Source organism: Hesperophylax consimilis, chromosome 23 (assembly GCF_061612785.1).
Source record: "Hesperophylax consimilis isolate HC1 chromosome 23, BYU_Hcon_1.0, whole genome shotgun sequence".
In the NCBI taxonomy this organism is placed as follows: domain Eukaryota; kingdom Metazoa; phylum Arthropoda; class Insecta; order Trichoptera; family Limnephilidae; genus Hesperophylax; species Hesperophylax consimilis.
In genome coordinates, this window is record NC_142858.1 from 11,903,999 (window position 1) to 11,921,193 (window position 17,195).

General features: G+C 34.5%; 1 protein-coding gene across 1 annotated transcript in view; it reads left to right on the forward strand.

The window, feature by feature from the left end:
- The window catches only part of LOC149412327 (transmembrane channel-like protein), a 62,425-nt gene that overhangs the window by 39,426 nt on the left and 5,804 nt on the right, over positions 1 to 17,195 (forward strand). Inside the window, exons 5-15 of the mRNA XM_089645704.1 lie at positions 2,020 to 2,158; positions 2,783 to 2,887; positions 4,489 to 4,677; positions 5,833 to 6,071; positions 7,430 to 7,621; positions 9,398 to 9,646; positions 12,204 to 12,484; positions 13,109 to 13,341; positions 13,433 to 14,032; positions 14,319 to 14,517; positions 15,155 to 15,367. Of these exons, the coding sequence (XP_089501830.1) occupies positions 2,020 to 2,158; positions 2,783 to 2,887; positions 4,489 to 4,677; positions 5,833 to 6,071; positions 7,430 to 7,621; positions 9,398 to 9,646; positions 12,204 to 12,484; positions 13,109 to 13,341; positions 13,433 to 14,032; positions 14,319 to 14,517; positions 15,155 to 15,367 (2,639 nt within the window). The remainder of the gene's footprint in view (positions 1 to 2,019; positions 2,159 to 2,782; positions 2,888 to 4,488; positions 4,678 to 5,832; positions 6,072 to 7,429; positions 7,622 to 9,397; positions 9,647 to 12,203; positions 12,485 to 13,108; positions 13,342 to 13,432; positions 14,033 to 14,318; positions 14,518 to 15,154; positions 15,368 to 17,195) is intronic.

A 17,195-nucleotide genomic window follows, 5' to 3' on the forward strand; every position in this document is an offset into this window, starting at 1 on the left:
ATGTGCTTTTGAATTATTTGTAGAGGCTTAATAAATGTATCAGGTGAACCACCCCATCCTATTATGCCATACGTGATTGCAGATTGCACCAGGGAGAAGTAGATAATAGACTTTAAACTGAATATTCCAATCCAAAATATAAATTATATCCAACTCATGCATCAACTAAATTTGATTACGCTGTCAGATAGGCGAATTATCTCCGACCTTGTTCTACTAAATAAAATTATTAATTATAGAATCGACAGCCCTGAAATTCTTGCCACAATAAAATTATTTGTACCTTCCAAAAATACGAGACAAAATTCCACCTTTTTCTGTGACAATTTCAAATCTAATTATCAAGCGCACATATCGTTAAATCGAATACAAAATTTTGGTAATAAATTTGGTGATGTTGTTGATATATTTAGAGATTCCGTAGCAGTGCTTAAACGAAATTTACATAAACACTTTGCTGAAATGTATGACTTATCTACTCCATAGTGAAAAACCCATTTTTTAGCTTCTGTTTTTTCACTTTTTTCTTTTATGACTTTTTAACTTTAATATATATGTTTTAACTTTACAAATTAATATTGTAATTTAAATAACAATTCGAATATGATTTTAAGTCCCTATAAATGCTGATTAATTTCAATCCATTTATTTTTCTAAGTAAGTAAAAAAAAAAAAAAACTGTTCTCCATAGTGGTATTCTGTATTATTTGTAAAACATTTATGTACTACAGATATAATAACTATTTTATTTATATATGTACGTAAACTTTTAAATGTCACATAGTTAATGTAATAACACTAATAACAATGTATGTAAAAGCCCAATGGGCGTTTAAATAAATAAATAAATAAATAAATATATCATATCCGGTTATCAGATACTCGAGCGATCCGGGTTAATAATATTAACTATTAAGTTAAAAATAATAATTCTTAGAAAAATCCTTTTTTTTCGGAAACGCCTCCTCTTCATTTTTAGTAAAAGCTTGTTTGAGCTTTTCGTTTTTGTTTATAACCCTCCACGCGGTATTCCGAAAGATTACGTAGAATCTAAGATAAATCATTTCTGGGCCTCTGTGGAGTTAATATATATATATTTTTTTTAAAGTTACTTTACATTATATGGAAGGAAGGTTCTCACTGTCCAACTAGAAAGGTTTCCCGTTTTAGGACAGTCAATTTAACAGGTTTCAAATTATCATACGTGTACCTGAACAATTACAATTACATAACAGTAACATTACCATGTACGTAATAGTAATACAATTACTTAATAATAACACTATCTTGTTGAATAATATGACAAGCAAATTGAGAAGGTAATCGCGAATATAAGAAAAATAAAACATTGGGTAAAATTTTAAATTTGAGAGAAAATTAGTTTGTAAAACCGAAGATAAAATTAGGCGTTGTTCGTGATTAGATTGTTAGTAATATTTCGGAATCAGTCCTACCTAGATCAAATTACCATTTTGTCATTTTTGGACTGAAGGATGACAATTCATACAGTTTCAGCTGTGAAGGGATTTTGTTGTATATTTTAGGAGATATGAGAAAAGTTTTTGATAAGCCGCTCGGTTGCTTGTTGGAACGGAAAGGTCATTTCTTCCCTTACTTCTGGTTTGATGTTTGTGTTCAGCTGTTTTCATTTTGTTAGTGTTTTTATTTGCGTTTGTCTGCGGTTTCGTCATTGGTAGGAGTTTTCTTAGCTATGCGTTTTTTTATGCGTTTTTTAGAAACTTGCTGTACCTTCATGGTTTCATTTTTTGATCGGTTGCCGATCTTGCGAAGTGTTACAATACCATATTTTGTAATTGCTGAATATTAACAAATATGTATTTAAATCATTTTAATTGTTTTATTTGTTTCTCCAGTTTGTATAGTATACTGAACAAAGGTATAAAGTACGATTTGAATCTTATTTTTTTAATGAGTTATTTTAGTGAAATCTTTTATCAGAATGGCCATGCCCTTGTACCTTAGTCCGCAGCTCTTGAAGAACGTTACATTATTTGACAGGACAGCGATATCCATCGAGGACGGGCAGGACGTGACACAGGAGCAGATCTATGAGAATATCCGCTTGCACAAGGAGGTGCTCGGCTCCGTGAAGCAGCAACCCTGGGGTATGCGGCGGAAACTGCGTCTCGTCAACCAGGTAACATATTAGTAAAATATAGTATCATAGTTGAACTTTTGTAGATTTTACCGGGAGGCATTTTTTTTACTTTGTTCGGGAAAAAAAACAGTACAATGTGCATATTTGTAATTTATAGTGTGGTGTAACTAATATATAGTGTGGTGTAACTAATAAAACAGTGATTTTTCCGCATAGATAAATACAATATATGTACAAAAAACTATAAGATAATCTATTTTTTAGTAGCTCGACGAAGGCTTTTCAAAATCTTATTATTTACATTTAATTTACAATTGACTCAAAACATTAATAAAATTATTAACTATGACCAAATAATTAATGTCTATACAAGAGGAGATATACTTAAATTAAATATTTAAACATTAAATAATATTTTTATAAAAATCTATCACGAACAATTCATTAATAAATTAAATTAATTATTCAGTCTTCAATAAATTCATTAAAAATGTTGTTTTATATCAATTTTTTAAAAAATTACGCCATTTTCACTAAAGAGTCGATTTAAAATTTACATTAACCATTTTCTCCTGTTTTTCTATACACACACATAACTATACCGATTCTTGATATAAACCTATTTTTTCACCAGAATGTTGTTACACATTTTATGTTTTTTAGGCAAAAGCTTACATCAAACGGCATGAGGGAGCTTTGCAAGAAAGGCTTGCCCAAAACAAGTGCACTCGCGACATACTGGCTAGATTTAACATTTTGCTGGCTAGAGTAAGTACATGCAGTTATACTTTCACGATCATACAATCCAACGATATATTTATGTATTAATTTTATTTATTTATTAATTTTTGGGAAATCGACAGTTTACATTTATTTTGCACATAAGTATTACATAGCCAAAATAAAACCCATTATGTATTTCCTCCTTGTGACTTTACCTCTACTGAGACAGCATAATAAGGAATAAATAAATTAAATTTGTAAGAAAGGAAAATGAATTCAAACATTTATAAAAAACAAAAGATTATATAAAACGAAAAATCACAAAACAAAACATTTATCAATTCATTTATAGCCAGGTTGTAAATATAAATCAAATCATAATAAAAATACAAACAATAGAGACATAACATTATTCACAAACTATCAGAGAAATATTATTTTATAGACCTCTTGTATTTGGTAAGTTTGCAATTGAAAATATCCACCTTGGATAACACCACAGACATAGGAATTAATAGACGAGAAGATAATGGCGAGGGGTAAAATCAACTGTTGAAGAACGAAGGGAGTAAGGCTGACTGTGATTCGTCAATAAATCAATCTGACAGTAAATAGGCATCTCGCATTATAATATCACCATTTACTTCTTAAAAGTAAAATCTGCTTTTGAATGAATAGACATTTTTACATGGGAGCGCAAATTACTCGCCACGTTATGAACAAATTTGCGAAGTCCCAATTCGGCAAAAAAATTCGGTTCCATTTTCAGAGTCGAATATTTCGTTTAAGTATTTAGTTAAGACACTTTTATAAATGTTCATAATTTACTTCCCAGCAACCAACCAGCATTGTGTTTCGCGTCCAGACGTTTCTCGATGTGATAGTAACAACTGATCTATATTATACGATGTAAATATGCTTAAAATAAAGTAAAATAATGCTTATATATGGAATGTAATACGACAATTGGGTTTATTCTCTTTTTCACATCTATTTTTACAAGTTTTCATAGTACAAGTCAACATTTTGCCGTGTTATTTCGTAAAATGAACCGATGATGCCTCGACCATAGTTCGCACAAGAATGATGACGTCACGTTTTCAAATTTCACTTGAGGCCATACGCGAGCCCAGCCGGCTCCAATGGAACCGGTATGGGGAGTGGGGATAATACGCTTTTAATCACTTAGGGCAGGTCTACTAATATTCATATGTCTATGGATAACACGCTATTGTAATTATTGCATAGTCTGTTCAGGCAAGAATTCTGCTTAGAGTTCGTTTTGCATTGATACTGAACAGGACAGAAGAGCGTGTTGAATGCGCAGGTACATTGGATTGAATCTTATTTAGCAACTGGGCATAGAATATTGTTAACTACTTTATACAGTAATATATAAAGTTATATGAATGCATCCCAATATCATGATAGATATTTCAATAATTCAGAATATTCAAAGTAACGATAATTCGTCACGTCACTGCTGACTCTATGAAATAATTTCATAGACATGATTCTTACAAAAAAGGTTCCTAAAGAACGGGCAAGACATTTCAATAAAACGTAATAATAATATACAGTAGGTTTTAGAATTTCCTATAAACTAGCCCATTGTATTAATAATAATATTTTTTGCGCAATAACAGAGATTGCAGCGAATGAAAAGAGAAGCGGCCAATCTCTCGAATTGGATGATCCCCTGGGAGTTGAGAATTAAGGAAATTGAGTCGCATTTCGGTTCAGTCGTTGCGTCATACTTCACATTTCTCCGGTGGCTCTTCTGGGTCAACTTTGTCATCTCCGTGGTGCTGATTGTGTTCGTGGTAGTTCCTGAGGTGATTATTTTTAAATAACACTAATGATATAATACTACATAATGTGTACATTTGTTTATCAAAACTAGAAAAATATTATTTTATTTTCATCAAATTATGAATATTCTCTCAGTATAGCCCTGGTGTAAGACCACTATTCAGAATTAAAACTGTTCTTTAAATAGCTTTAGCCGTGTTCGGTGACCAGATCTGAATAGCCAGGTACTTCCCCACCATCGTTTCCCCATCTCCTTCCCCTCCCCACTACTTTCATCCTCTCAACATATCCCAATTGGGGATGCCATTGTCTCATTGGCTCCAGATGGTCTTGTGATTGTCTCATTAACTCTTGTGCGGTATTCACAAAATAAAGGAGTGGTGACTTTTTTTTAACCAATTGACGACAATTGCAACAAAAATCGTCAATAATATCACATTGGGAAGAAAATTTTGTGTTTTCCACAGTAAAATTATTAGCAAAAAAGCAGTGTTCTGATGAGCATTATATTCTTCTTTTTCAAGTTTATTTTAATTGCGGTTAGAAAGATACAAAACTCGTGTAAAAATAAGGCAACGATCGCAAGAGCGGTCCAATGGAATTTTTTTTTATAAAATTAAGACTTTTTTTGCTTTGATAATACAATTATTCCTTAGTTAGGTTTAGATTTGTGGTCAACCTTATTTGTTTTTTTTTTAATTGCGAAAGTACCTTAAAATACTTATAAATGTGAAATTTTATTAATATTAATTTCTAGCTTGTAGTCCCCTACGTTTCCCGGGCTTTACGTATAGTTTTTTTTTAAACATATGTAGACAGTAATGTTGTTCTTATCTTGAATGTCAAGTGTGCAAAATTTCATCAAGAAGTATCAATATTGTGCTTTAAGGGGGAAGAAAATTTATGGGACTGGTTTTTTCGAAATTTCGTGATTTGTTTTGTAGGTCTAGTGTGCAAAAATTCATCAATTAAAATAAAACTTCAGATTTGTATAAAAAATAAAAAAATCCCCCAAATACAATCTTCTTTAAATAAGTGTGTACCTAAATAGATTCTACTATTCTAATATTTATTTCGCCATCTCTCTTCCCTTGTGAAAATGACTTTTTTCTCTTATAAAGCATGAAGTTTTGACTACTCTTGCCTTAAATATTGTACTCAATTCACATTATATTCAGATACTAACAGCTGACCTAGACGCGGGAGAGAGAAAAGAGATGTTGCCGGAAGAGAGGCAGAACTCATCAAATTTACGGACTTTGTGGGAATTCGAAGGAATACTGAAGTATTCGCCAATATTCTATGGTTATTACAATATCAGAAAACCGGACAAGAAGGGCGGCTACCACCTGCCGCTTGCTTACTTGATGACCGGAATCGCTGTTTACATTTACAGTTTCGTCGCTACTCTGAGAAAGTAAGAATCCCTCAAGCACCTCTACAATTGATAAATGATGCCGTATTTCGATATAATCTCAAATTGAATAACTATCCCTTTACTTTTTACACATTATGATTTAAACGTCAGGGGTAGTCGGTAATCGGCATAAAAGAAAGCCCCAAACTTGTGTTCAAATTATTTATTAGAATTATTGGTGTAGCGACCAATGTTAAAACAAAGCATTGATTGCGCATCTTGTTATTCGACAAATAGAATATTCTAGATTATAAAATAAGCATTTTAATATAGTGAAAAATCAACCCGTAAAAAACCTACATTGCTTTTGATTAATCAGTTCCTAGGGACTGTTCTTTAATGCTGTATTCGTTTAAAATGTTTGTCTGTGGATTAACCTTTCTCCCCAAGGACTGGAGTCAACCGCGTTAACAACTTAAATTGCTGAATTAACTGCTGATTATTAAGTAAATGACACCAAATGCATTGTCATCAACAAAAAGTCTGTTTGTCAATTTTCAGCTTGATCGGATGTCAGGAAGTGGGTTAATTTCCACTTCCAAGATAAACATTCAGTAATTCATGAAACGATTCATGTATTTAAAAAGAACCAACTGTAGAACTTTTTGAACGTTTAATTTATTTCACTAGACTGGACTTTCTGGAGTCTGAGAGTCGAATAGTCCTTTCAGGAGTACGAATATTTTTTCAAAAATTATTTTATGGGTTTGATTAAGAAAGTGCTGGCGATAGGCAAGCACTAGTGTTTTCAATGTTTAATCAGAGGTGCACTCTGCACAACCAGTGGCCCTTGAGCATATTTTGGTTGCGTGCGGACCCTTTGGTTAAAATAAAATATCAAACAAATCTAATCTAACCTAACTTTTCAACAATATTAATGAGACAAACAATTAAGAAAGTTAAAATGAACAGCATTTATTAGTTCGGTTTTCACCTATCTGTGGTGCTTTCATTGTACGTATTACGATTAATATTTTAAGGGGGTTCCGTTTTTTAGGGATATACAACCAAATTGTGTTTCTGAAAACATACAAGTAACGTCGAGCGCCTTTGGGGTGATTTTTCACAAAAAAAGTCTATTATTAGTATACCTAAGTGAGTTTAAATATCTCCTATGTAATTCCAATCGTTTAGATTTCCGGGTGCCATTATAAAAATATTTAAATGATTTCGTTCTGTTCCAAATAACTGAATCATTCGCCTGAAATTTCAAGCATTCTTTATGTTTTCTTACACTGCTACCCGCCAACAAACACAATGGCAATTTTTAAAAAGGTTGTGAATCACCGGTTTACATGGACCGATTGCCCAGAGAAAGGTATATGGTGGCTGGTTGACCTGTTGACATGTGATTTCAGGATGGCAGAGAATTCTCGAATGTCAAAGTTATCAGAAAAGGAAGACGAATGCATTTTCTCGTGGAAACTATTCACAGGTTGGGATTACATGATTGGCAACTCTGAAACAGCCCACAACAAAATAGCCTCCATTGTGTTAGGATTCAAGGAGGCACTTCTGGAAGAAGCGGAAAAGAAACGAGACCTTAGAAAGTAAGTTTCCGACAACAGTATTGTATTTATATTTATTTAAACCTATAAATAAAGTAGGAAAGATTTATAATTTTGATTTTTTTACGTGTACTGCGTTATCTAAATATAAATTTAATGTACCTACATTATCGTACTCCTGAACAACTTACCTACATTAATGTTTGCGTGTAAAAGCCTTCAAGATGTGAATAAATAAATAAATATTTAATGAAAGAATTAAAATAAATAAAATTCTCCGACTTAATATTTATGTTCAAAATCGTAATTGGTAGTATAGACAGCCCTAATTTACTTAACCTCAATGAATTTCATGTACTTGCGCGAGCTACTCGTTCCAAAATAATGTTTAAATGTATCAATACCAGGGTTGAGCATTGAAAATACTCACTTATACCTAAATTACATGAAGTTAGTAATAGATAAGCAGATGTGGCGGATCTATTTAACTGCAAGAAGGGTATAATATCATATATTTTCAATAAATATTAATTAAACATAGAAAGTCTACTTAGAAGTTTTGCGTGTACCTGCATCTCTTACTTTAATATCATTATAGAGTTTCTGATCATTTTATACTTTCTGGTGTCATTGTATTTGATTTATTGTTTATGGTATATTTATACCGTTGTTATTAAATAAATAAATAAATCTTGTAACGAGAGAGGGGGTTAGTTTTCTAGTGTGAGTTTAAGTAACTGGTTAGTAATTGAGTAAAAAAATATATCGGGTTTCCTCCAGACGTTCACTGTAAGGTTTAACTCCTGTGATAGCTTATCAGCTACGTCTTCCATCGTTGCACAAGCAACATTTTCTTCAGTGAACATGTTGGTAGAGGAGGTTTTTAGGGTATTCGTGACCAGGGATGTTCGTCATGCTTTTATAAAATAAAAGTAAAGGCTTCTCTAGAACACCCTTAATACTAACTAACTCTTTGCTTCAATAATATATTCATATATAATCTTCTGTTTTACTGACTTGACTGATCATTTGTTTCATTTGGTCATGCCGTGCCATTCTCAAGATTCCCAACTGCTCACAATCGTCTGGACCCAGTGAGACTGTGGCATCCTCAATTGGGGTATGTTTTGAGATGGAGGGTAGTAGGAAGAGGAAGGAGATGTAAAAAAGTAAAGTGGGAAAATACTTAGATATTAAAATCTGGTCACCAAATACGGCTAAAGCCATTTCAAGCAACGTTTCTATTCTGAATGTTGTTCTTTCACCGGGCGGTACTGAAAGTAAAAACTAAATAGGTATATTGCTTTAAATTAATTAATCATACGCTCCGCATGCCCAAACCATCTAATCGTCCCTTTCTTAAACTTTACCATTCTGATTTCATCAACTAAGTCCACCATCATTGCACAAGCAACATTTGTATTTTTTAATGATGGGAGTAGTTTATAATACTTCGAAGCATTTGTATTTTTGAATGATGGGAGTAGATTATAATAGTTTTCTCATCAATCTTTGGGTTATTCTTATCCTGGGAATGTCTTGTATTTGTCTTATTTTAAACAAATAAAATAAAATAAAGTCTTCACTAAAACACCGATAACACCATAGAGCTACAATTAGAGGCGCTATTGCGTACTAATATCTCGTCGAAACTTGTTCCACTATTAGAACGCGATAAGCGGTGCAAGTAGATCGGAATAGGTAGTTTTAGTTAGAGCGCTGGGAGAGTTGGAGGTCAAAAGCGGAACTTATTTTTTAGCTTCAGGTCTCATCTAAATATAATACATCAATGGATAATATTAATGTTGTCCTTTGCAGCTGGAAGATAATAATAAAGCGAGTGTTCGTGAACGCGTGTACGATGTTCCTGCTGTGCGTGTCTGCGTACGCAGTGGTTGAGGTGGTTGGAAGATCGCGTGGATCACAGGCCGAGGTCAACCTGTGGCGCCAGAACGAGATCACCATCGTCATGTCGCTCATCTCCTTCATCTTCCCCATCTTCTTCGAGCTGCTCGGCCTGCTGGAGAGCTACCATCCGAGGCGGCAGCTGCGAATCCAACTGGCCAGGTAACCTGAACTACCAGCGTGAAAAGTTCCATGATGATAGCCAACCTTCGATGGAAAAGGGTAACGTAGAAGAAAATTACCTTAGGTCAAAATATCATTATACGATAAGCGCGAGAATGGGATTTATCATGAGAACAAATTGAATAGTTAACTATCTAACCATCACGCCGTTTCTCCTGGACTCACCGACCCTCAAATTCCTACCCACTTCTCATACCTTTTCCTTCCAGAACTTCATCCCCTTCATTTCCTAAAAATATCCTCCACACAGCATCCCCAAAGATGACATAGGCACTGAAGGGATTTTTTTTCCTCGTAGTCGGCTGTATGGAGCTTATGTAAAAAATAACAAAGGCACGGAAAAGTTGCTGGTTTTTTGCCAGAAACTTCTCAGAAAGCATACGCAATGAGAAGATCTGGTACATGCACCCCCTTCCACTAATAAAAGCACCTTGCACATCCCATATTTTACCCCTTGCTTGCATTCTTACCTTTTTAAAGATTAATTTATAGATGTATCAACACAAAACCTTGTGAAATCTTATAAGTAAGTACAAATTTTGCACTTACCTTGTAATAAGAATTTCCAATTTGTTAAATACGTTTATTATGAATGTTCATCTTCTAACTTAAGCATCAGTTTTATTTTTTACAAATGCAGATTACAAGTTTAAAATAATTTTCGAAGGGCCGCCAAAACGATCGAAATCTGACGAGTCAAACACACTACGTACGTCACGTCTCGATTTTGTCGGTAAAAATTAAGGTTAATCCCACTCTCATCGGAAAACAAAAACAAAAAACACAATTTAAATAATTAGCAAGAATAAATTTCAAAAGAATAATTATTTTGAAATGATTTGTAAACCGCAATAGTGACCTGTATGTGAGTAAGAGCAGCGCAATTTGGCACAAAATTGTCCACGCGGCCGACTAACGAGTGAGGTAGTAGTTTAAGTGCTGTCAGAATCTGCAGACCAATCACAGGACGTTTGAGTATCTCACGGTTTGAATCATTTTTAAATGACAATTTACTAATTCTTCGTGTAATTACATATGATAAATACATATTCAGAAGCAGTGATTTCAATATGGTTAGTAAAATTTTGTTTTTGATCAAAGTTTACACCCGAATCAGTTACATCGGACACAGTTGTTAGCACCATATCATTGATGGAGTAATAAAAAATTAATTATATAAAATCTCTATATTAGACATGTTACTTGCATTTTCATATTTGTCATTAATATTTCTAATAGCTTTGTATATTTACATCTCGTCCGCAAACATTAAAATCTAAGACACATTACACTATACGCATAACACGTCATTTGGGCCTGGCCTATACGTATAATAAGTTGAAGTGTCACTCTACGCTATGATCGTCCTTAGGAGTGAGGGTCAGATCAACTGGGGAACTGCCGCGGAATATTATTTATTTTTATGATGATGCCGCGTGATCCGGGGGAAACGTAAATTGATCTCACCCCTCTCATCCAACGGCAGGAGAGGGGGTCGGATAATTTTCAAATATTTCGTAGCTAGCAGATCACGGCGCGTCATCGTCACCACGCCCACACTTATAACACATCATCTGTCAGGTCTGTAAGGGATTTTATGGAGAGTGATATGGAATTAGATAAAAAGCTTTGATGTTTGATCTGTCACCCCCTTACAACTAAAAAATATTATTGAACTCTTGGCTGGTATTTCAGAATACCCATGAATGTTATCAAATGGATTAAATGATCAGGATTACTATCATAGCAACTTTACATAAATTAATATTTTTCAAGCATAGCTTAAAAATCAAGTACTTCTTAAAGACGTCGCATCATTTGCAGATCGGATAAGGGAGGAGCAACCTTGTAAATAATATCATAATATATCGAGTTACTCAACATACATTTATTACATTCTTCGAAAAGCTTTATGAAATTTCAGACTATCGCTCCTCTTCTAGTAAACACTTTGACACACATCAAGTTATTTTTGTACAACAACACGCATCCATCATGAATTATTACTGTTGACCTTCAGTTTAATAAATCAAAAACAAATCACATTTTAAAATGGGAAACGTTACAAGCATTTTCCCCATTCATGATCGTTGGTATTTAGAAAAAAGCTGTCACTTTATTTTGTGACATCGCGTTTTAGTGTGCTAAGTAATTAATAGGACGATGTAAACCTCAAATAAAATAGGAAATGTAATTATTACCCAAATTTTTATTTAGTGAATCCTAAGTCATCGGTTTAAATAATACCTACGATTATGCTATGGCTTGTGCAACCAGTTTCCCAAAAGATGCACGTCTTTATTTAAAAGTTCCAATGACACCCAGAATATCAAAAGCAATATATCTGGTATTCACCACTAAGAAAATGTCAAGTTTGTATTCTCACATGTTCTCACTGCATATTGCAGCAACCCGATCCAGTCTTCTTCCACAAAGCTCTTTTTCTCTTCCACAATCTCCCTCTTGGACCTTTGGTGTATGTTCTTACATTTTATCAACGTTGCAATGTATCATTAAATCAAGTTTTTGGTTTCAGGATTATGTTGCTCAACCTTCTGAATCTGTACTCGCTGATATTTGCTCTCTTCGATAAAATAACTGACATGACTAAGGAACTACGTGATTTGAAACCAATTTTACCAAAGCTGGTTCCGTCTTTGTCAATCTTTACAACGGCTTCGGATGTATTTAACCCAATAACGGATGTAATCACGAATGCTTCTACTTCAGCGGTCACAACGGTCCGTTGGGACGTTACGGAGTTCTACGAACCTGAGAATATTACACATTGCTTTGATGAAGTGGTTGCTTGTCCTAGTACAAAAAAAGTCACGTTAAAAAATATCACTACAACTCTCATGACGATTATCTTCGCCAATATAACAAATATTACATCTACCCCACCCTTCGATGAACTATCTACATTTCATTCGTTTACTCAGTCCACAAACGATTCTTTTGAATTCAGCACTGAGGATTTGAACAATACTGAGATGTTTAATAATTCTAAAAGTAGCATTTATCAATATACACAGTCTCCAATTTATAATATGACTACCTTGTCCGATAATGTAACATATACTTATGGTGACAATGACACGGATTATGTTAACTACGTCGACGAAGGCGACACTGATTACGAAAGCCTTTTTTTGGATGATGACCCTTTTGCATTTCAGAATGGAAATAAAAATCTTTCCGAACTTTCAAGCACTCGCGGTTACGCCACATCCATATTTGATGGAGAACTTGGAAGTTCTTCACAGGCCGATTCAACTGAAAGTAGTGAATACCTACTAAGAAAAAATAACAGACAGATCAGTCAAACAACGGAATTCCAATTAGAAGCCTCTAGTGGTACCGACCCACAATACACCACTGAAGTCCCGACGACCGATGAACTTTGCTATATTAAAAAATGCATAACTTTACCATCGGCAGATTATGGAAATCCATTCGGAACCGAACAATCTAAAATTATATCGGCTAAATCATCGGACGATTATATGGACAGCGACATTATGCCAGTCTTCAGTGCGTTGATCGAACAAAAATACAAATTCGTAAAAGCATCTTCAACTGAACTAAATACAACCATAAGAAAAAAGCTACGAAGTCTGTGCTGGGAAACAATGTTTGGTCAGGAACTAGTCAAATTGACAATGATGGATCTTGTAAGAATTCATTTTAATCCTTATGTAACTTTATATTATCAAAGCCATATTCCCTGTTTAACTAAAAAATGTTATCTCTGATATTTTTTAGGTTCTTACAATTTTGGCAACCCTTTTTGTGGACTTCTTTCGTGCAGTATTCGTACGGTTCATGAACAGATGCTGGTGCTGGGATTTAGAGAAGACCTTTCCTCAGTATGGAGACTTCAAGATAGCTGAGAACATCCTCCACCTCGTCAACAACCAGGGCATGGTGTGGATGGGAATGTTCTTCTCTCCGGGGCTGGTGGTGCTGAACCTGGTGAAGTTGGTCATCCTGATGTACTTGCGCTCTTGGGCAGTCATGACGTGCAACGTTCCCCACGAAGTGGTATTTCGAGCTTCGAGGAGTAACAACTTCTATTTAGCGCTTCTCCTGACCATGCTCTTCTTGTGTGTTCTACCAGTTGGGTACGCGATAGTTTGGGTAGAACCTTCCTGGCACTGTGGACCCTTCTCCAACTATCAGAGAATTTATCACCTGTTTACTCAAAGCTTACACAACCTTCTCCCTTCAGAAAAGTTTCACAGGGCTTTGGATTATATCGCATCTCCCGGTATAGTAATTCCATTACTGGTTTTGCTCATATTGATAATATATTACCTTCTCTCACTCACTGGAGCTTTGAGAGAAGCAAACAATGATTTGAAGGCAAGTACTTGTGTATTTTTAACACTTATTTCACACACATATTATTTAATTATGGTGGACATGCTGTAAATATATTTCGACATGCATTTTGCCAAAGGTTCTTACGAAGAACAACAAGAAACTCATAATTGTAACATGATCATCGCGGTATTTAAAATCATAAATCTCGCTTTATCTCCGAAAACATATCCTCTTTAATTGTCTCCTAGTGTCTTCTTATTTGCACTCTAGAAATAACACCCGTATAAGTTTTATTCAGTTCTTTGTAAGTGTGTTTTATTTACAGATTCAACTAAGAAGAGAGCGGACAGAAGAGCGTAGAAAGATGTTTCAAATTGCAGATAAGAGAAATAGAGGTGGATCTAACGAATTGGAAAATACACCATTTTCCAAGTGGAAAAAGATTCTCCCCGTTATGCCCAATAAATCCGATGAAAATGATGACGTATCGCCGACGATGAATCAAGAAAAAAATATTAAGAAAGGCTAGTAACCGATTAGATATTATTATTTTAAAAAATAGACATTTATTCATAGACATTCAAATTGACGGACCAGTCAATCAGTATATCATATATTATAATCAATATTTTTCTGGTCTGGTTATTTTAGTGTGAGCTCTTCAGCGGTCAGAGTACGACAGGTGTTATAGTTTATTCAATTCATTCTCTAACCCTCCTGGTGCTAAAAATATTTAGCTTTTTAATATGTTTCTCAAGCTCGTCGAAATAATACCCAGATTTCATGTAAGAGCAAGTCAATCAATTTGGATGTCTAAGCATTTATTACATATTTTAAGCCTAAACGTACATAGTACCTACCCAGATTTACTAATAATTAGGAGAACCAATATGATTTTCGTTGTATAAATAATAACGTCGAATCTGTACAATGATGGTGAGACGTAGGAACTCAATTTGTTAACCATTGAAGATAATATTAACAGCTCTCAAACGAAAAATGTGACTAAAAAAATCAGAAAAAGATTCTACCAACATTATATTAACTTTCTGAACGCATTTTTGAATGCTATCTTTTTGTGATTCTTTATAAAAAAATCTTACCTAATGTTTTAAAATATTATTTAAATGATTTAACACGTAATCATTTTTCTGATTTTAGATGCACTTTCAAAAATAGTAAAATTGACGTTGCGGAAATCTTCAGGAACATCGGATGATGAAAGTGGACTGGCCGTTCCTCCCGCTGATGATGAAACGGACACTGAATTCCACGAATCATTACCTGAGGATGTTTTAATCGCTAAAGATATTCAATTTTCACGCAAGAAAAAAAACATTTCGGCTAAATCGGAACCGCAGATCTCGGAGGAAAGTGAAAAATCAAAAAAGAAACTACGACACAAAAATAGAAACATAAATGAGCAATCCCACGAAGACGTTCAAGGCGACACACGACAGGTGCCAGCGAAAAGGAACCACAAATTATATAAAGAATCTGAGAAGCATAACTCTAAGAAAGAAGACAATACTAATCGGCATGACACCAAGGTTCATTCCATTAGCACTATCAAAGAGTTCCACATCAGTTTCCCTGAACCAAGTATCGCCGATATAAACAGTGAATCTTCTGCGATACCCAATAATCACGATAAGCACAAAACTGGCTTGAAAAGGCAAAAAGATCAAGCTCGGAATTACAAACATTATAAGGAAACATTTGAACTTAAATCTGTCAGCGAACGTTTTCCCAGCAAAAGTCGATCTTTGTCCATGTCTATTGATAAGCAAGAAGACTCAATAACTTCGGTTATTCCAGTTATTACTATTAGCAAAACGGAGAGCGATGAAGATGTGTTGGATAAAGATGGAAAGGTGAAGAGCAAAAATAAATCTAAAAATATCACAGAAACACGAAAAACGTCAAAAGTAAAACACAACTCTCCAAAGAGTAGTCCCTCAGACTCCCAAATTACAGAAATTTCCCCAAAAGCATATGTTAAAGAAAAAATTCCGGAGAGTGTCAGAAGTGGTAGTGGTATAGAAGGGAATGTATTCTTTGGAACTGATTTAGACGAAATACCCACCTGTAGCAAATATTCAGATGAAAGAAGAACAAAATATAAACAAGAATTGGTGCGATCGTTACTCAATGCGGCAAAAGATTTGCGGAAAGGAGAAAATGAATCTGGTAAAGAATATGACCCAGATAAACACCATCACATGTAATAGTATATGCGGCATTTTTTTGTGGTTGGTTGATTCTTCTGCTAAATAATGTATTATGTAGATATAATAGTAATTATTCTATTTAATATTTCGCTTTACATAGGTAGTCTTAGTCTTCACATTACTTCATTTATATTATGACTAATAAATCAATGAAAATTACACTACAAGTTCGACGGTAATGTTGTTATTATGAGCACTGACGTAAGTACTGTTAATTATTGTAAATAATGTGAAGTTGGCCAAATAGGCTTAGGTGTACTGAAATAATTATTAAAAGTTACAACTTATTTAATACAATATTTTTTATTTAATTTTTCCATTTCAACCCGATTATTTACCTTCTTTACATTGCAAAAATCCTATTGAAAAATAATAATGTTATGGCCCTGTGTAATCGTCGTCGTACTATAGAGCAAATAATGTTGAGTCAGGAATGTCGTAATAATAACGCAGTATTAATATTATGAAAATTTACTATTTATGGCCATCTCTGGTAGTTTTATGAAAGCTTTGAGTATGAAGTGTTGCCGCCAGATGTCACCCTAGACGTCACGCATCGATTTTGCAACACATCGAAAAATGAAAAAAAAAACTTCGTTCTGTTGAACGCTCCAGTTTAACCTCTCTTTCTGTTACACGGGTAATTTATCCGAGAAAGGGAGAGGTTACTGCAAAGTTACTGTACATAACTGAATAGTACGCACAGCTGGACATTACTCCTCTCGTGACCCAAATGGCGCCTGGAGCACCGGGAATCAGCGCGCCTTTTGGCGCCAACATTCATCCGGCATTCATACCTGTGCAACTTTCACCATTGGTGGTTTTGCACTCCCATTGTCCACAAGGAAATCTTCAGGATGGCGGGTTTGGGTACTGCTACACCGGGCACCATTCGTTGGATAACCAACACCTCTGCCATAGGTCACCCCAAGCGGTTCGCTACGTTTGGTGACTTAGCAAGGGTGCCTATG